Source organism: Erithacus rubecula, assembly GCF_903797595.1.
Source record: "Erithacus rubecula genome assembly, chromosome: 5".
NCBI classification, from domain to species: Eukaryota; Metazoa; Chordata; class Aves; order Passeriformes; family Muscicapidae; genus Erithacus; species Erithacus rubecula.
Genome location: NC_136687.1, coordinates 6,090,956 through 6,112,087, shown reverse-complemented (window position 1 = coordinate 6,112,087; position 21,132 = coordinate 6,090,956). Strand labels below are relative to the sequence as shown.

The 21,132-nt window shown below is 40.0% G+C and overlaps 1 protein-coding gene across 1 annotated transcript; it reads right to left on the bottom strand.

Moving 5' to 3' along the window:
- Positions 1–752: 752 nt before the first annotated feature.
- Positions 753–20,381, bottom strand: TACC3 (transforming acidic coiled-coil containing protein 3). The gene is made up of 16 exons (XM_079306590.1): positions 20,297–20,381; positions 16,496–16,676; positions 16,230–16,372; positions 12,835–13,911; positions 11,606–11,705; positions 10,994–11,165; positions 9,942–9,988; positions 8,999–9,132; positions 8,291–8,402; positions 7,450–7,602; positions 5,062–5,138; positions 4,928–4,971; positions 3,830–3,990; positions 2,448–2,554; positions 2,127–2,247; positions 753–913 (listed from the first exon to the last, which is right to left on the bottom strand). The coding sequence occupies exons 2-16, from the start codon at positions 16,673–16,675 to the stop codon at positions 848–850; spliced, it is 2,694 nt and encodes an 897-aa protein (XP_079162716.1). The 5' UTR covers position 16,676; positions 20,297–20,381; the 3' UTR covers positions 753–847.
- Positions 20,382–21,132: the final 751 nt, after the last annotated feature.

Here is a 21,132-nt window from a genome sequence, read left to right as displayed (position 1 = left end):
GGGAAGTGAGGGAACAGCCTTCCAAGTAATTTTAGAAATCAAAAGCTGTAGCTTACACTGAGATAATCCTGCTGCTCTGTCAGGTAATAACAGCTTATCCAAGGTGTCTGCTATTGCCTAGGGCTGACTTCATCATAACCTGTGACCTGCAGCCCACAGCTCTCCACTACAGGCAGGACCAGGGAGATGAACAGATTTTACAGTCAATAGTGTCAGACAGACTAATGACAAGGAAAACCCCAGAGAAGGGGAGCAGCAATCAGTCCTGCCATTAAAGCCTCTGCTTACCTTATCTGCAAAAACAAAAACAAAAACAAAAAAAAAAAAAATCACTCCAGCTCCTCATGATAATAATATAAATAAACTAATAAAAACAATAACCTGAACCCACAAACCAAAGCCAGAGTTAAGTTCCAAAACTTTTTACATTACTAAATACTTTATAGCATTTGTGCAGGTTCAGTTTTACATTTTGTAACTCTGGAATGGCTTTAATTAAAGTGATATAGGAGCACGTGCAATTTAGAGAAAATGCTCATGGCAACCATCCCCAGCAAAGCCAGGTCAAGAGTATAAAACTTGGAAGTTCTTACATATGGAACAGATTGAAGATACACTGATCAAAAGTTTTTCCTTTGAGCAGTGTGTGAAAATGTTAGGAAAGATATTGTTAAGTTCAATTGCTGCTTCCAGAAAGTAAGTTAATAGATGTTTCCTACAAAAGATACAGCCAATAATATGGAAGACAAGTGTGAATCAAGAACTTTATTTTTTTCCCACATACATAAAAAAGTGAACACACAAGACAAAGTCAGAAAATAAACATATTTACAAGACAGTTAAGATATCAGTTTTTTCCCATCTTCAAGATCAAGTCATCACAGATTTTCGTTAATTCTTCAAGTTCTTTAGTCTGTGGAAGAAAGAAAAAGGTGAGCTTCAGGTGTGTCCAATCTAGGTTATAACCTTGCAGTCAGCTGAATTGCAATAAGCCCTGTTTGCCAGTATATGCAATAGAAAGTCCATTTACATGATGGTGCAAATTTAATGTAAAGGACAGTCTACTATGCCAAAAGTCACATGGCATCCTTAGGAGCCTCAGGAAATGAGGCAGAATCCACTACACTGTTTCTGCTTCTTCCACAGACATTCCCATAATATGGGGAGACCAACTGATCCAGGGAAACAAGACTTTCAGGACTCAGCCTTTTTTAGGTACACCAAAATTCAAGACATGGACAGTTTAGATTTTAATCTTCACAAGACACTCTGTAAAATGATACCTTGATACTTTTACTGACATGTAGCAATTTCCAGTTTGTAGAATTGCTTATGGAACAGTTAAACCATTCTCATAAAAGCTCAGAAAGTGTTACTGTATTTATAAGACCAAACCTAGTTCTATGTTAAATGGCTTGTTTCATCTCCCCTGGTACAAGCCCACTGTTTCCTCTGCTATGCAAATTTCAACCATAAACCTGAAGACTCACAAACACAGATTTTTTCCATAAGAATCCATCACCATTATCAATTTTTGAGTTTTTAATACTGGCAGCAACAATGATGCAGTAAAACTAACAGCATGCACTTCCAGCAGTAACTTCTAATCTTCAAAAAGTTTATTCCTTTGAAGGGTTCCAACAAAGGATATGCCTTTACAAAACATTTTAAGACTTAATATTGTTTTATGTTACCTAGGTAAAGTACAAGAATTAGTACCCTAAACTTGAGTCACATGCAGTTAAATATATATTTGTGCTAACAGCTTACAAGTCATGCTCATGGACAAGCTGATCCAGACAGTTATCCAAAATTTACTCCCAGATTCTGCTCTGCATCCTGTGTAACTTAATCACCACCACCTTCAGTGATTCTGGTAACCTCCTGACACAGGAGCCCAGGCTGGTTTGGAAACAAACCTCATGCTCCAAAAAATCTCAACTGTAATGTCAGGACTTGTCTGTATGTTATCTTAGGTTTCAATGCCAGTTTCCAAAAGCCTGCCAGGACAGCAGCCATCACAATGAGGACAGTTAGCAAGGTTGCCTCTAGCCCTGATACAAGGGAGCTCTTACCCTAGTTGAAAGCATGGTTAGAAGAGACTCACCCATGGCATTGTGACTGACCTTTTGTTCAAGGCTCCTCTCCAGAGACTGGCTCCTCATCTGCTCCTTGCGCAGAGTGGCTTGGAGTGCCGCGCTCTCTGCGTCCGCTCTGCTGCGAACCTGCGCGATGGTCTCATTGCATCTGAAACAGGTACAAGCTGTGTCTGCATCCCCCTCAGCACAGCAAAACTCACAGAATCACACTAGATGCTTGTACTTTGGATTAACCATCAAATGAAATATGTTTAAGCCAAGTTTTGGCACTATTGAACCACATTCTGCAGCAACTGTGAGAACTATGTGCCCCACTCCTGGTACTTGCCTTCTGGACATAGTACTTACTGATCCAGCTTTTCTTCAGCATGTGCTTTGAGTGCCTGATATCTCTGCTCCTCTTTTTTAATTCTAGCCCAGAAATCTTCTAAACATTTCTTCAGAACTTCTTCATTCTGTCCCAAAAGCCAAAGAAGTTCAGTTAGCTGTTTAAGCTAGTAGATTGACTGCACCTCAGTGGCAGTATTTGCTCACTGAGTAACAGGAACAACTATGAAATCCCACAGGCCTGTATGGACTAAACTGCCTTCTTTCAACTACCTTGACTTTGCAAACATTTATTCACCCTATTTCCCCACAATGTATTATTTAGTAGCAAACTATAGTAAAGAAGGTCACTAAATCAGACATTAATTGGTTTTGTTTGTTTTGCTCTTTTTTTAAGTCAAGCTTTGTATTAAATTGCAACTGTCACAAGAATAGCTAGAAATCCAACTTCTCCAAAGAATCCATGGAAACATTCAAGCTTTGAACCCTGATGTAAACAAATCCATCACTAACAGCAAGAAAATTACCTGGGTAGTCACATTATGAACAAATTTTATTACCTGTTGCAGGAAGTTGGAACTATTTGAAACAATTGCTAAGACTAATTGTCAGGTTTTAATTTAGTAACTGTGTTTCCAAGCAATGTTTATCTCTGCTCTAAGGAAAGGAATTCTGAACTTAGGGCGGAGATAGAACAGACAAGATGAAGGAAGCCTGACAGGTTAGCAAAGAAGAAACTGAAGTTGCTACAGACACTATGTCTGTTTCTAAAACCTAGACTACTACAAAGCTTCTAACAGTCAAGCTTCTGAGTTTCAGTAAACAGGAATATTAAATGACAGCTGAACAAAAAAATCTGAAGGCACTTTTTTTAAGCACCAACTGAATCAATTTTAATGCATTTCTTGGAATAAGCTCTCACAGCTTATATTCCTCATTAGCTTCCTTCCTCTAAAGGAGCTGCAGAACAAAGGCTTGACTTCAGCTTTAGAGAAAACCCACAAGCATCTTAGTAGGGAGCACCTAATAATCTATTATTCTGACTTGTAATTGCACATCCTCTTCAGCATCCATTCAATATGATGTAGGGGAAATAAGCTGCTCTTATGCAGCAGTTGCCACACAAGTGTCTCTATGATTAACAAAAAAGATGTGTTGCAGCAAGAAACAGCTCACTTCTGTTTGAAGAAACTTTGCCTTCCAAGGTATTATCTTACTTTATGTCAGTCACTAAACACAACAAATTAGTAGTTTTTTATAATCTTTAAATAAAAAAATTAACACCTATTTTTACAGATAGTCCTTGTACTACCTAACTAATGGCTGCTCTAGAAATTTCACCAATTCCTCTCTACTAAACCTCGTTTATTTTGGAAGGTGTTATTTGCATTAAATCATCTTACTTTCTGGTAACCCAGTAACACATCCTTCTGCTTTTCAAATCGTTTGAAGAGATCAGAGAAGGCCTTCTCAGTAGAGTTCAGATCTGAAAGAGCTTGCTGCTTCTCTTCCATCAGCTTCTGCATTTCTTTCTTTAAGCTGTCCTTCTGCTTGTCAGCATGTGCTAAGGAAAGTGGAGTTAACCCATGATAGTTATTGCTTTAGCAGAAAAGCAGTTCCACAGTACAGACAGATAATCCCACACTTTCAATTCTTCCCCTTAAACAGCCTCTCACCTATAAAGACAACATGTCTGTGCTTTTAAGTCTTTGTATCTTTGTTATATATTACCTCACACCAAACTTAAGGCCATTAAACACCATAGCAATGTGCTTGCCAAAAGCATTTTTTCTCCTGCACTGTAGTTAAAATACTCCACTTGAGGTTACCATAACAGGAGCCTCAAATGTTGCGAGAGAAGAAAAGAATCCAAAAATGTTTTTCATTAAACATACACAGCAGCTGGAAGATCTGGAGGAGACTGGGATAACAAGTCAGACTAGCACAGCAGACTTTCAGAAGAGGTTTGTGTTACCACACCCAAGCTATAAGCTATGTTTCCCATGGTCTCAGAGGAGAAGAGCTGGCAGAAATGTGTCCAATTCAGCATTGAGCTAAAAAAGTGTAGCTATGCAACAAGAGCTTCATTGGATGTCTTTGCTAGTTTTAAAGCCACAAACTTGACTAAACCAAAAGCCCAGGTCTGTCCAGCAAGAACTTCTAGTGATACCTAGACACTTAAATTACGCCAGATAATAAACAATTAAATACAAAAGTGCTGACACTGGATCTGTCAGTTTTAATAAGCCAGCAATTCACACTCCAATGGAGAATAAGAAAAAGTTGTGTTCATGCCTGATTCAAAAAGGCATCAGTTACCTATTGAGTGATATCATGGATATATGAATATGCATATAATTGTTAGTCTACTTTGTCTTAAACCTTACATCTATTCTGGAAGCACCTGAAATATTAATCAGAGTACTAACTTCATTTAGTAACTCTGCACTAAGCATGCTCCAGCCCCCCCAAGGCGCTCAAAGTGTAAATATGGAACTTACCCAAAAAGTCTAGTATTGTCTGCTCAAATTCATCAAATATTTTTCTAAAAACCATGAAAAAGAAAAGTTGAACTTAAGTTAGAAAAAGCATCTGGAATAACTAAGTAGATATGAAAGTCAGGATGTATACATACCCCATTTCCCTGTAGTCCATACAAAGTTTATCATACTTCTCATTCAGCTTCTGAATCTCCAGCTCTCTCTCTTGAACCTTTGAGAGTGAAAAGGTAAATTTTTACTTTTTGCACAAAAAGAGATGAAAGATTTGATACTAAAAACAGTCTGAAGGGCAGCTCGGGTATACTTTTATCTTAATACAGAGAGAGAAATAAGTTCTAATTGCTTAACAGAATCAAAACGGTTGAATTACAAACTTGACTTAAAATTTAGAGTAATACATAGATTTTGCATATATGATTCACAGCACACTGCCAGTATCTCTTCAAGTGGCAAGATCAGAGCCAACTCAGCCAACTGACCTCTTGGCTGCTCTCATTCAGTGTCTGTGTAGGTAACTAGCTTGAGAGGACACAGTGGGCTAAGCAACATAAACAACATGCCCTCGAGAGACACACATTTCCTCTTATTTACAGGGCAGACCAAAAAAAAAAAAAAAAAGCACTTCACCACTTCAAAACCTGCTAATATTAACACATGAAAGAACAAATACCAGAAGCCTGTTCAAGATCAAATTACTGTTTGCAGTAACTTATATCCAACAGTAAATCAAGGAATGTGAAAGGGGGAGGATTAAAAGATGCCTCAATTTCTTTGAGAATAATGATACCCATTTCACATCAGCTTAACTAAAGTAGAGCTCTCAGTAACAGAAGCAGCACAAATGCTCTTTGCTAAACACTTTGTGCAAACCCCATAACACAGTCCTCAGGACAAAATTGTGTTTAAGAACTGTAACACCTGATTGCACTGTGTGAGGCCTTCAAAGACAAGAGGCTCAAAATACATAAAATAATTTGGAATTAAAAAAAAAATGAAAACATGATTACTGCTAGTTTTTTCACAAAACTACATAGTAAACTATAGTACACTATTTTTTCAGTATTTCTTCTAGAGCAATCTAATTTTGAATATATTTCAATATTTCAAGTGACTAGTGAAAAGAGAATGTACAAACTACCAAGAGAAGTAGTGACAGCTAAGCTAGAAAAAGAATGTTACTAAAACAAAAGTATGATGATGGAAACAAGTCAGAAACTTGCACTTACAAGCTCAAAAAAGGGTTCAGTAGATCCCAAAAAAGCAAGCTTTCCTAAGTGCTGTATTTGCTCAGGAGGAAAACAGCTTTTCACTTGCCTCCTACTAGCAAGTTGTTTCACAGACCAAAAAAAAAAAAAAAAAAAATTGAAATTTAGTCTGTCTTCCTTTCAGGTTGATATTGTAACTCCAGGCCTTTTTATTTGTGGCTGACTCCAGCTGTTTTATCAGTCACTTTTACAACAGTGTTTGCAGATTTAAAGTAGTTCTTTCCAACACAAAAGCACTTTTAAGACATTAAAAGCTTTACCCCCTGCTATTATATAGATTCTTAGTTTTAGATCAATGCAGTAAAAGCTGTCCCCTGAGAAAGCCACGTTTGTTTTCCTGTCCTAGACAATATGCTGGGTGAAACTCACCTCCTAAATGACAGAAAGTTATTACTAGAAAAAAAAAAATCACTGTACTCTAAAACAAAAAAATAACGAAACAGCAAATAATCATAGATTGTCTTTGTTTGGGGTCCCTAGTGCCACTGCCTGGAGTAAAGCAGTCTGGAATTTTGAAAGCTCCATTTTTGTTGAAGTGAAACAATTAGCTTTAAGGACATTTATGCTTAAATACTCCTCTTACATTATTTAGTCTTTGTAAGGTTACATAACTCAGTCATAATGAATCAAGCACTTAAGTTTTTGAAATGAGTGGATACATAAGTCTTCTTGCACCAGTCAGAAGATGGGCTTTTAAAGGCAATTTCTGCAATTACAGAACAGGCTTAAAAATCTTACCACCTCCTTTTTCCCCTCCTTCACTAATGTTCTTCTCTGAAGTGAGTACCAGATCTCACCTTCACCTTATTAGCTGGACACACTGTTGTGCATGCACATCCCACAAGAAAAGAATTGATGCTAGCACTGAACTGGCACTACAGTTTTAATCTTGTCTTAGGAAAATTATACAAGTCACTCTCTTCCACTGGCATGAAAATGTATTTCCTGCCTATTGAATAAATATCAAGATCACTGACATTAAGCCTAACTATCCCATCTGATAACATGGGCCTTTTAATAGTGACCAGATCTAAGGCATTACATGACTAATAATCAAGTTTATCCTATTCCCTTAAGTGCTAGCTCTAAAGAATTCTATACCTACAGCATCTATCGAGTCCACAGCAAGCTTTTCATAATGAGTTACTTATGTCTGATGAAAAAAACCTGCAAAGTAGAGATTTAACCCAGATAATCCAAACAAAAGAACCTTTCAAGGCTATGCCAAGTTCCACTTTAGAAGAGGTTGCACCATACCTCTCTCTTCACCACTGCAACAGCTGCATCCATGTCTTTTTGGCTATATTTTAGCACATCTATAATAGCATCCACTGCAGTGTTTGTAGAAGTGTCAAAAGAGACTGGAGGAACATTATTACTCAGAGAGTCTGGAATCAAGGGACCAGTGTCCTGTGAAGAAAAATACAAAGTTTCAACAGATTCCTATTGTCATACCATTGATTAGGTGTACACACATTATTCAATTCCAAGTCAAGTATCTCAAACACACAAGATACCTCTAGAACTTTGTTAGCATGAAACTTTCTTACTTTGAAGTCAACCATATAGCTCTAAGAAATACCTACAAGGTAGAACCAGAACTGCTGTCCACCAATTACAGTTGTCAGAAACAAAGCAGATCACACCATGCTGTTCCTCACAAGTGAAAAAGACTATTTCAGGATGAGCTGCTGTGGGCAGTTCTGTTCAAACTATAAACCACAGCTGTAAGAGCATCCACTTTAACCTAAATGTTTTTCATCCCATAAATGCAGTTACTATATAAAGCTTGTTTTTTGTAATTTGACTTGCTTGACTAGAGCATTCTTAATAAGAGTTCAAATTCCCTTAGACCATGTGCAATGGCATCAGTTTCCACAAAAAAAATACTTTTAATACCTAAGAAAACGTTCATCACAAAGTTCAATTTTGACATAAATTTATGAGTATCCTACCTGGTTTAAAACAACTGCTTAAATAAACATTCATCATATTCTGCAATCCCAAAAATATCTGCCTAAGTCTTAAATGCAGAACCTAGGCTATCCCCTTCCCAAACTATCAACATGAAACCTGATAGCATTCCAGACACACTTACAGAAGTTGTAAATGTCCCCAGAAGATCTAGTCCTTTTGGCTTTTCTTCACTCTGAAGACTCACTAGAGGCTTTCCAGCATCCTCAAGCATGCTACTGAAATCAGCAACAGGACTACAAATGAACAAACATAACACCATTAAACTCAAGTGCTGTCTTTCTTTGCAAAGCTCTTTACCAGCAATAGTCTGCCCAGCAGGGCCAGGGCAGTGACTGTCCCCCTGTAGCCAACATTGAAGCCACACCTTGAATCCTGTGTTCCATTTCAGGCATCTCACTAAAAGGACATTAAGGGGCTTGAGTGCATCCAGACAAGGGCAAGAAGCTGTGGAAGGGTCTGGAGCATCAGTCTGACAAGGGACAACTGAAGGGCTCAGTCTGGGAAAAAGAAGGCTCAGGGACCTTCTCAGTCTCTGCAGCTTCCTCGGGGGAGTCTGTAGTGATGTGGGAACAGGTCTGGATCAAACAGCCTCAAATCGCACCGGGGAGGTTTAGATCAGATATTAGGGGGAATTTCCTCACTGAAAGGGGATCAGGCATTGGAACAGGGAAGTCACCAGACCTGGAGTTATTTAAAAAATGTGTGGATGTGGCACTTGGGGACATGGTTTAGTGGTGGATGCCCCAGTGCTGGGTAACTGTTGGACTTGACAACCTGAAAGGTCTTTTCCAAACTAAACTCTGATTTTATTTACCAAGTCAATACCTACCCAGGCTGAGACAGAGCTGTCACGATACTCTCACTTGATTCAATAGTACCACAAACTGGTTTTCTTGGACTGTCTCTCAACAGAGGGTCAAACTTCAAATACAGTGACTGCTTTCTCAAGGCTGATTCTTTGAACTGAAGGGAAAGAAGCATAAGTTGGCAGATCTGCTGCTTCAGAACACAATACACATCCCACCCACACACTAATAATCCTCTGAAGAGTGGGTGAGCCTATTCTTCAGTGGCCAGAGCACTGTTCTCAGGAGGAAAATTACATAAGAACTCTGTGCCCACATGCTTATGACCTTATGTAATATCAAGAGAACTCAATCTGCTCACAAAGAGAATCAAAAGGGAAAACATTAATGAACTATGCCAAACGAGAAAACACTGAGAAGGATGTTATAAGCAGGAAAAGCAGTGTATGCCATTTTCTTTGGTCATAAAATAATAAGGACCAACAATGCATGACCAAAACAATTTCAATACAGTACATTTACTGTTCAGAGATACTCTTATTCCAAGCAGGAGAAAGAATAACTAAGTTGAAATCATTAAAACATGACAAGCCCCACTTAGAGACATATTTCCTGATACAGGTCATAAAAGCAAAGAGAAAAAAATACTTTTTAAACAATTATTCTGCACTTTCAAAGCATCATGTTCCAGCAGTGAAACATCATTCACTTCAGTTTCTCTGCTATTAAAGAAAAATAGCACCTCTGCACACTGACAGCCAGAGACTTTTGATTTTCAGTTGAATTGCTCATAACTCTATCACCTCCCACCCAGCCTCATCACATTCCTTTGGAATAGATAACTATTTCTGTGGACAATTCAAAGTGAAGGTAATTCATGTAAATATTTAAGGCTTGACACTTGAATCTTTGCTTTACTCTCCACACTGCTAAGAAGACACACAAGATATTTAATGTTCTACTTACTGATGAAGACCCAAACTGTTCCAGATAGTCTATGCCCATTCCAAAAACTGGAAAAAGAGGAAACAATACAATGAACATGCAATACCACCAAATTGTCCTACCACAGACAGAAACAAACACATGTGTATAAAGCAAATAAATCCCTGCTCTCATTCTCATGACTTCTAGCTCATTTGTTCAAAATACTGTCTTTCTATTCAGACCTGAAAAAAGCAAAGATTTCTAAGCTACACAAACTTAGAAATTTCCATGTGCTCCCAAATATTTATAAGAATACATAGGATTTAACACAGTTGAATAACTTCTGTTGTTCTGTGGTTAAAGTGACAAGCACACTCAGATGTTGTCACACAGTGGCCCATGAAAGAGCAAGATGGCCAATCTGACCATTACAATTAGCACACAGCTCAGAAGAATGAAGTTATAACCATTTCCCAATACAGTGATTTCACTCCAGTATGAAGGTAAGTGACAGACTGTGCTGCAGTCAAACCATTTGCTCTCCTTCCACACAACACTCCTACCAGGAATAACCCTTCCAAGTGATTAAGTTCACAGCTATGTAGGAAGCTCTCAAAACAAGCATTGTTGTGTGAATCATCTTTGTCAGGAAGATCATTCACACTGCAATATGAAAACAGTAATGCTAAGGCCTGCAGTACCTACAAGACTCACAAACACAGAGCTGTACAGCTTTCAAGTTCTCAATTTACAGTCTTTAAACCCAGAATTTATTTTAAGGGAGCAATTTTTCAGCACAGAAATTGCCACAAACTCTAAAAAGGTAGTTTCTGTACCAGTCTAAACCCCATCCTCACAGGCAGCTGAATTCTAACAGCCAGCTTTTTGAACTTAGCTTAAACCAAAGGAAGTTAGGAACAGGCTTAGATACATTTCCCAGCACTGTTAGTCATTGTGGGTTCTGGAGTCCTTTCAGAAGGGTGGAGTGAGAAAAAACATCCTAGAATCCATAATAAAACTTAAGTAGAAATATATATATACACATTATTGAAACAATACATTTTCAGTCTGTTTGAAAGAAATGCCTTTACCTTCTGATGATGGTCTGAAAAGCTCTTCAGGTTCAGCATTAGCAGTCTCACCTGCTGTTACTTCAATTTCTTTTGCAGACATTGACTTTTTTCCACTGTCACTGGAAACCAAATTATCTTGAGAGGGGACAACATTAGCTGGAGATATTTTAGGTGGGCTCATTTGCTTCTCCTGATGAGAAAAACAAAATCCTTTTAATTGTTAAATTTTTTTAAAATACAAATGAAAATAATTTTACTGACAAACCAGTTTGATCATTAACTGGACAGTCAATATAATAAGAAGTCACAGGGATAAAAATTAAAATACCAACACGGAGCACAGCTCAGAAACCACTCTTTTAAAGTTCACACCCTTATGTTTGTCCTTATATGAAATTGCTGATCAAAAAAAGATACTAAATACCAAGGTACCAATTTGGCTGTCTCTGATGTTACCTCCAAAACACAGGTCTGCACAGTTGGCATTCCTTCTAGAGCTGCTGAAGATGCATAAACACACTAATTCTTAGACAAAACATCAAAAATGGGTTTCACAAGATTAAGTCAATTAAGTCAGAACTGTTTCATGGAGCAACTTGGTAAGAACTAGCTATCTTTCCTATACCTTACCACATCTCTTTTTCCTGGAAGTTCAGCTTCTGCTTGAAATCCTGGCTTCTCTTGTTGAGCTTTTGGCATTTCTTCTACTGAACTCTCTTCAACAATTCCCCTAAAGAAAACAAACAAATACAATAAAAAAGGTAATTAAATCAGTATTTACGTTGCACAGTTCAAATTCTGTATTGCCAGATGAACTGAACAAAAGTAGCTTCTTTGAGAGATTCTACAGCCATAGCACAAGAAGTGTCACAGAGGGTAGGGACGTAAATTTACTGTCTTGCCTGGTGACAACTTATGTGACAAAGCTCTCCCTGCATTACAAGTAGTGTTTCCTGAGAAGCAGAAAGTCACAGCAGCATCACTTCTTTCTACTCACTTAACACTGCTCTTATTTCCATTTGTTAGGCTCGTTGTTTTTTTAAGTTTAAGATAGGTTCTTTAATTAAGAACAGAATTGCAAGCAGCCTGCTCCTCTTTCCAAGGAAATGCAGTGAGTATTGGTGTGAACTTCATTAGAGAAGTCCTGTACTCCACTTGTGCTGTCAGCAATAAGTAAACTTTTCACCTTGGTATCAGGGTTACTGATCATGTTACACAGGGAGCAGAGTGCAAACATTTTTGTCAAATGAACAATTTGTGCCAGGCTCCTTCTGGCAAGCATCTGACTGTCTATAGTGACATTAATAACTAGACTTTCTAGGAAAGGTAACAACACATTCCATCCCCAAATAAAAAGTCTGCATGCTGCCAAAAAAAAAAAAAAAAAAGCTGCTTCAGCTGCAGGTCTTTTTATTGGAGATGGCATTTAGACACCAAGAATATGCAGGGAAGAAACAGCACCTCAGAGTTCAGCAGAGAACACATCAGCCTGATTCCCTCCCATGCTGCACTATGTGCAACACTGCTGCCTACTTCCCTGTTTTATTTAAAGACAGTAGCAGTCACCTGATTCTCCCCACTTTCATCTTGGGGGAGTGGGGAAAGCACCACTTGAACAGTGCTCTTTCCATCTGAGCCTGTATTCTCCCAGACTTAAGAACACCTTTGCCTAAAGCTAGTCATCTCAGGAGTCTCCCCAATTAAGATCTTTGCTGTTGCAACATTGTGTTACAGATTACAAGAGACTCTGCCAGCCTGGGAGGGATGCAGTCTAAGAAGTAGGAATGGACTGCTTTGAGATACTATCTAACTTTCCTCACATGAATTCAAGGTGCTTCTGCATTCAGCTACAGACTCACAGATTTTTGGGTTCTTCTTTCTCAAGAGTTTCACAGGTACTTGGCCTGTTATCCTGCTCCACTGGAAGAGGTTCCCTTCTTGGTGAGGTACTCTCCTGCTCCTCTGGCAGATGAACTTTCTGATGGCTGGGTTTAGAACGCTTGGGTGAGGTGGAAACTTTAGTGCCTCCTCCAAATGGATTAAAGTTTGGATCATCAAGTTTGTCCCAGTCAATCTTATAAGATGCTTTAGGAAGAGGGATTTCATCTTCCACATTACTTTTACTTTGCACTTCAGCATTCTCCGGTTTTGTTTTGGTAATAGGAATTTTTTTGGAAGGTGGCTTAATTCCAGGTCTTATACCAAGTTTCTTAGGAGGTGGTTTTCTAGCAGTGGTATTATCAAAGTCAAATTCCAGTTTTATGGGTTCAGCCTTGGTGACATCAGGCTTTGCTGCAGGTTTCCCTTTGGAGACACCTAGATCTTCATCAGGCTTTGATTCTTGTGAAGAGACTTTTTCTGCTATTGAAACATTCTGAAGCTTTGATTCCTCAGTTTTAAAAGAGTTACTTACATCAGAACTACTGGGACCTAAGCTGCCAGGTGACTGTATAGGAGGTGTAGGTGCCTCTGCTAATACCACTGAATTACCAGTTTGGCTTGCATCTGTGGAAGCAGACTTCACACCCTGCTCAGAGTCACCAGTTGCTTGCTTAGGCAACAGCTTGGATTTGTTAGACTCCAGCTTGCTCAGTGCAGATTCTTTGTCAGAGATGAGAATCTTGTCTTCACTTAAACTCTCTGTACTTGCTGTGGTTGAAGCAAAAGGAACTGCATTATCACACAGAAGAGATTCATTGCTCTTTTCAATGGTTTTCTCAGGGCTGCTAGATACTTTTAGAGGAGACTTTTGCAGATTTTCAGGAGAATGAGGCAACTGTACTGAACTTTGAAAAGGATTGATGTCATTTAAGTTATCAAAATCAAGATTGTAGGAACCTCGACTCTTCACTGGCATCTCATCGTCTGGGTAAGGAGCCACAGTGACCTTCTCTGGCATTTGTGTGTTGTTTGTTTCAGTCTTTTGTTGACATGTGCTGCATTTAAAAAAAAAAAAAAAAGAAAAAATATGACAATTACTTTGCAGGCATAGTTTGAAATTATCTTTAGAAAGATTTGCAGAAGTAGCTTTGCATAGTTAGAGCAATATGACTTTTTTGCAATAAGACAGCTGACAACAAAATATAACAGCAATAATTCAGTTATAACGTAAACAGTCAAGGCTTATGAGCTCTGGTACAGATGAAATACAGGAGATCAACAACTTAGTCAGCTAAAGAGCTACCTGATCTACTCAGCCTTGCTACCTTATGCCAGCCATCCCTGGAGACTGATCTACTCACCATAGCATTTTGACATTGCCATTTGAACACTGCCCCTTCATTAGGCAGTGAAACACACATTGCTTAGGAGCAGTTACTGACAGCAGCCCAAACACAAGCACAACTTTTGGTGCCATCTTCATGCAGATTCATCCGAGTCATGACAGACTCAAGTTTGGGACCAAACTAAGTCATGATTCAGGTTCTCCCACACTAGTCGTTACTTTGGGCAGTCTGGCAAAAAATTTCTCCTCTGAAAGTATGCACAAGCATTTTATTTTTGAAAACAGAACCTGCACTTCAGGCACACTAAATTCTGTACAATAGCAGATCTGAGTAGCAGAGTGATATACAGGAAAACACTTCTCCAGCAAGAGAAAGGTAAGATTTTCTAGCAAAAGATACAGTTAAAGAATTTGTGTACTCACTATTGCTGAGTATTCTACAAGTTCTTGCACTCCACTTTATTTCCCCAAACTCTACATAACTTCTGAAAGCTTAGCCTCAGACTACAGAGAGTTAATCCATTACTTCCTGAAAGAGTATTTCCTCCCATTGTTTTGTCCCTCCATAAAGTTATTATTTCTATGTGCCCTCCTTATCTGCTGCAGAACAGAACACGATTAAAAGCCACTCACTAAAAACGCCTCTTTGATAAACTGGAAAGCAGAGGCGGGAGATAAGGGCTGAAAAGTTCTTCTCCCCCGGTTTGAGCGCCTCTTCCCGGCAATAGCTCAGCCCCAGGCTGCGACTACTCGGGCCCCTCCCACTCCCCTCCAGTGTTTAACCCAATAAATGCCAGTCAGGAGCGAGACACCTGCTTGGAACCTCAGTCACTGTGACGAGTCAAAAGTGATCCTGTTCAGCAACAGGGAGACCTTTCACTCATCTGCTACAAACAAATTCTCACATTTTAAAACTAGAGAGGACACGCTCAGCACAAGCAGTGCATTGATACAATCATGGCCTAAAACACTTCAGTGCTGATCGTTTAGACTCACTTGAACTTTATAAGTACTAAATCTTTGTTTATTTGTGCAAGCAATGAGTTTGGGGCATAAACACCATTATATTATTAAATTGTGATTGCTAGTTCAGAAATAGTTTTCAGAACTAGACTCTACATAGAAATAAACACTTGAAGCAAATTTATATACTTAAAGAACATTTAAGTGTTGCCACCTTTTTCCCTTTCTTCCCCTCCAACAACAAAAACAGAAATCAAATGAAAGTATTGGGTAGTTGAAAATAAACAAAAGGGCGGATTTGCTTGCAGAAGGCAAAACTAAGACCTGAGACTATTTGCTAGTGGGAATTACAGGTGTCAGACGTCTATACTAGTTCAAAGAGGGGCCTAAAAGTCAGTGACAAAATTTTGCATTGAATATTGTCACAACACCTCCAAATTGAAACATTACAGATTTTATACTCTTCTCCAAACAGTTACTATGAGCCACTTCGAGGCTCAAGCTGCTAGACTATAAAGGCACATAAACATGTTTACACTCAAGACAACTTTGTGTTGCTAGTTTAAAGAAAATCTTAATACTCCCTGACTCAAGGAGTCAATTCAAGCTAACCCTTCACATTTAGCTCTTTAGATTTTACTCCTGAAGATACAACAGTACTTAACATACAAGATATTTTACAGCTTCACTTCAGAATAGTTGTATTCTCACACAAAAACCTTACACCTTACATTAAGTAGAGAATATGAAACTGTTTTTTACACAGTATTTCTTCTCAAGCTATTTATCCATACCATAAGTTACCTTAATGAAACCAGTTACAGAGGATTTAGAAATAAAGTTCAATAATTAATATTACAGTCAAGATACAATTTTCTTAAAAGCAATTACTTATTTTTGAAAGAGTTCATGCATTGGTCAGTACTAATTTTGGTCCTCTTGCACAGTTTACATCTTGTTATAGATTAGAAAATTACATTTTAACTACACAGGCTTAAAATAGGAAGAGTTAACCAATGCATGTCCCACATGGCTAACCCAGGAAGCAGTGGATTCACTACTCACTCAGCAGAGGGTGCAAATAAAACATTATCCACCACATCTTCACGGCAATCGTCAAGTGCAAAAGCAGGCTGGAGTTTGTCTGTCATAGCAGGACTCAGGATTTTACGAGTGTGAGGATCTCTTTGAGGAGTTTGAAAGGTTACCTTTAAGAAAGGGGTGGGGGGGAAAGAAAAAGGAAGACCATGAGCATAGTATTTTTTCAAGCACTAAATAGTACATACATTCAATAGTGGAGATCATAAAATAATACAAAACTAAAAGTTTACCTTCATCGCTTTTCCCACATTTTTTGGTGGCAAGTTTTCTTTCTGGGACAGGCGAAGGATAGAAGGTCGCCCTGTGGGTTCCGGTGGCGCAAAGAAAAAGGCGCAGTCCTCCGCTGTTAAATCATCCTTCATGCTTCCTCCATTTTCTCCATTTTCTGAATTTAAAATCTGCAGACTCATTCTAGAACATCAACACACAGAGCGACGCAGCATGAATGAGTGGGTGTGGTCAGCCAGATACACTTTGAGATAATGGAAGAAGTTGGCAGCCTGGCACTAGCCAAGACTAAGAGCTTCAAAGGGAAAGTTGGAAGCATGGAAAGTGCTCACAGGGAAAGGTCGATCTCAGAAGTACCTTAAAGCAGAAAGGCACAGCCCCTCTGCTTTTGGCAGGGGCTTGAGAAGCTAATTGTTGACATTATGCCTTCCACAGCTCACATTCGAGCCTTACTAACTCAGCTGCCTGTCCTTAAAAGGAAACTCTGTCACCTGCAAAGTTTCCTCATTCGCAGCCCCTCAGCCAGTGAGGTGGAGCCCTGTCTTAGCATTCAGCTAAGTAACACAACTGCTTCTGCAAGGGGCAGACGAGACAGATGACAATCATCTCTCTGTTTACTCACATGGTCTCATGACTACACTGTATGCCAGCAAACAGCAGAAACAAATTTGGTTGGTTAATGTGTTTGGGATCAGAGTCCTGGATCAAATTAGCCTTTTCAGGCACTGTCTGCTCATATGCTGCTCTTGTAAAGCACAGTACTTAGGAATCCTTGGCAGGATTAGTACATTATTAGTATGCAAGTCTGAGAAAAATCATGATTAGAAAGGTATTTATGAAATATTACTCTTCCACTGGACATGCACAAGCTTTAGTAAATTGCTAAATATTGATTTATTTGTACTAATGTGAAGGACTTGAAACTAAAGCCTGGGCTGTAACTAAGATCAAGGACAAAAACAAATTAAAAACAGAGAAAAAGCACATTTAAAATACAGCAGGCAAGCCACCATGCTGTATGCATTTGAGCTCTGCCTGCTTTTTATTCCCATTGGAGCCTCTGCTGTTCTTAAAGGTTCAACAGTACCACTCAGTGATGCACAGCTGATTTTGAAAAAAAGAGACAAAAGGTAAGGCAAGGAAGATCTCAGCATAACCACTGTCCATGAAGGATGACACCTGGAAAGTGCAGTTATTTATCTGAAAAACTGTTAAAGTAATTTATTTCATAAAAGCAGATGTATTCTCTTATTACCTGTGCAAGATAGCCAGTATCAAGCAGGAGACATTGGCTTTCTGCCATGTGTAATCATTCTAAGTGATCTCAAATGCTTGATTTGACCAAACATGTAATCCTTAGTTTGTTTTTCCATCATATATTCAAGATTAATCTAGAAAAATCAGCTGAGGAAGTCTATATATGATTGTTATAAAAGTGTCATAAAGCAGTAATAAGAACACCTGGACTGAAAATTTTCAGTCTTATTGCCCCTACATATTAAAATTTCTGTACATAACCCTCCTAACATTTCTCCACTCCTGCATTAATTCTTATGGGAAAATTTGCTTCCTACTCTCCACAGAACTCAGCTGCTTTGTCTGCAAGCCTGACAACAGCACTTTTAATCAGCAATGGAATGCAAACAATAGCTGCAGAAGCAATGGTATGCAAAGCATGCCAGTATTAGCTATTTTTTCATTCCTTCTTTATTCATATTAATGCTTCAATTCAGGTTATTTTTTTTGTGTTAAGTATTTTTACATTAACCATTTGTAGCATTTGAAGTGAACTTTGTTGTTTTCCTTTATTCCAAACTAAAACTGAGACAACAGATGAAGTTAATCTTTACAAACAGGATTTTTTACTGCAATTACTTTAGAAACAAGCCTAGGACATGGTAAAGTTGCCAAGACCTTCTGAAACAAGTTCCATAAGCAGGGCAGGTTTAATTGGAGACTTTTTCAGCTTTATCACTATGCACCATTGCTAAACCAAACAAATTGACACCATATACATATACCACTTTACATATTAAATCTAAAAATCAAATGTCTTTCTAGGATTAAAATATTAAAAGCAATTCATCTTTTTATTTTAAAAAATTGTTAAGATTTGTCAAGATCTGATCTAAATTATATTCTACAAGTTCATTGGCTAGTAGCTGTGATAAAGGGAAAGGGGGTCCTTATTCATATCTCTGTGTAAAGTGGTTAGCATCCAAGGCACATAAATATTATGAAAGGCATCAGGTTTTCCCACTACAGCAAAACAAAGCTCAAGGCCAGGCTGGATGGGGCTTGGAGCAACCTGGAAGGTGTCCATGGCCCTGGAGGGCCTCTCCCTGTGAGGGAGGTTGGAATTAGATGATATCCAAGGCCACTTTCAACCCAAACTTTTCCATGGATCTACCAAGGTTCATAAATATGAAAATGCTCCTTGTTTTAGAGGAATACTTATATGGGCACACTCAGAAACCTGCCATTCTACAGTTAAAAATCAACATAAATCCAATGACATGACGTCAGATAATTAATCCTCAGTTATCCATCATGTGTAGAGTGCTCCAGGTAACCTGTTTAACAAATACTGGGACACACTCTCCAAAACACCAACGTGGTCTCAAATGCCTGAAAAGCCACTGAACATGCAGGGCAGAGATGGGATTTTCCTTCTTAATTATCCTTCTGTTCTTTCTGTTTAATTATCCTTCCATTCTTCTACTTCATTATCCTTCTTAACTCCAGCAGCAGAGAAACAGAGCACTTGTTCATGGCAAAGCAAACTGGTACGTGCTGTGAATATTTCCATACAAACTGACACGTAGCTGACTGATACAAATTTATTTATTTATTTAAGTGCAAATATCTCACTTCAGAAGAAATAAACACTTTCCTGAGAAGCAACTATCTTACAATCACCTTCTCCTAACTGCAGGGGAGGAGAAGCAAGGCCAGGGAAGGCTTTTCAGGAGCTCCATTCCCACCCGTCATAGAACCGAGATGTGTTTTAAATAAAATAAAATAAACCCCCCTCCCGCCCCCCAAACCCAAACCCAACCCTGTCTCAGTCTCTCTCTATTCCTGACTCACCCCGGGGTTCTCATCAAGCCCATATCATCCTCAAAACACACAGAGATTTTCCCAAGAGCCTCACCCCGACTTCAGTGGGGCCGAGCACCTGAACGCCACCCTTGAGCTCCTGCCATTAGGCACAAGTTTCTGCCTTCTCTTCATCCTTAAACTTACAGAAATGACCCCCAAATATATTAATCTGAAACTCACAGAAGTGCCCCTGACACCCCTAGAGAAGGGGGTATCCCCGGTACCCAGCACCCCAAGCACTAATTTCACAAAGGGGTCGCTAAAAGCCCCAAACACCACCCCACCCCAAGCTTACCGAGCTCAAGCTGTGCCACTCAGGGCCCCCATCAACCCCAAACTATCTCAAGCTCAGAGGGGTCACCAAACCTCCCCCCAAACCCACAGAGCAACCCCAGCTCCCCTGTCCCGGTACTCGAGTGCTACAGAAAACCAAGCTCCCCAAGGGGCCCCTTAGCTCGCCCCCACTGTACCCCAAGCTCCCGCAGCGCTCCCCGAACCCTCCAGCCGCACAAAGAGACCCCGACACAGCCCCTCCCAACCCCACACTGCCTCAGGCTACAGAGCCCGAGCCTGTCCCCTCCCCCGCACCGCTCACAAACGGGTCACCGAGCCCGCCACAGCCCCCAGTCTCACAAAGGAGCACCTAAACACTCCGCCCCAGCCCCATATCTCCTCACAAGGGGTCCCCGAGCCCCCCGTACCTGCCGGACGAGTCCCGAGGAAGCTCAGCTGAGGCGGCGCGCACTGCACCCACCACCAACCACGGCCCGTCCTCCGCCGCCACACGATTTCAAACCCAACGGAAACCCCGGCCCGCCAATCAGAGAGCGGCGTTCGAGGCGCGCCCGCCAATCAGAGCAGCGCTCTGCGGAGGGGCGGGGACAGCGCCACGGGTGACTGTTGCGCCCCCCCCAACCCCCGAGTGCGCCCCCGCGCGGGGCGGAGCAGGCACTGCAGGCAGGCACAGTGTCCCCGAGTCCCCAACAGTGTCCCCGTGTCCCCAAAAGTGTCCCCAACAGTGTCCCCAACAGTGTCCCCGTGTCCCCCAGTACAGCCGCGGCGGTGGCTGCCCCATCCCTGGCCGCGTTCAGGGCCAGGCTGGATGGGGCTCTGAGCTACCTGGGCTAGCGGAATTGTCACTGCCCATGACGAGGGGTTGGAATGAGATGGGCTTTAAGGTTCCTTCCAACCCAAACGTTTATATGATTCTACAGTCCCAGCTGTTCTACTTCAACATGCTTTTGCATGAAATCACTGAGAGAAAGCTTGCTGCTTCACAAGCCGTTTTTTATTACTGAACTTCACAGTCCATTCAGCACATTAAAACAGTCCTTACTGTTGAATCATCAGACAGCAACAACGAAATGATTGTTAAAACAATAAACGTGTTAACAAAGTTGTCTTTCAGAATGAAGTAAGATGCAGAGAATCCAAGCATGATTTTTCTGATGTAACCATCCTCAAGAGTCGCTCAACAAGCGTGAATTCCCGATCTCCATCACAGCAGTAGCATGTCAGCCGTCTGCCAGCATTAGGA

What these genes read in the sequence shown, in the direction of transcription:
- TACC3 (XM_079306590.1), bottom strand. Translation starts at nt 16,675, where the DNA reads ATGAGTCTGCAGATTTTAAATTCAGAAAATGGAGAAAATGGAGGAAGC. An exon ending in ACAGCTCTGTCTCAGCCTGG is followed by an intron (nt 8,403 to 8,998) that starts GTAGGTATTGAC and finishes GTTCATTTGTAG; the next exon opens with TCCTGTTGCTGATTTCAGTA. An exon ending in ATGGACTACAGGGAAATGGG is followed by an intron (nt 4,972 to 5,061) that starts GTATGTATACAT and finishes CATGGTTTTTAG; the next exon opens with AAAAATATTTGATGAATTTG.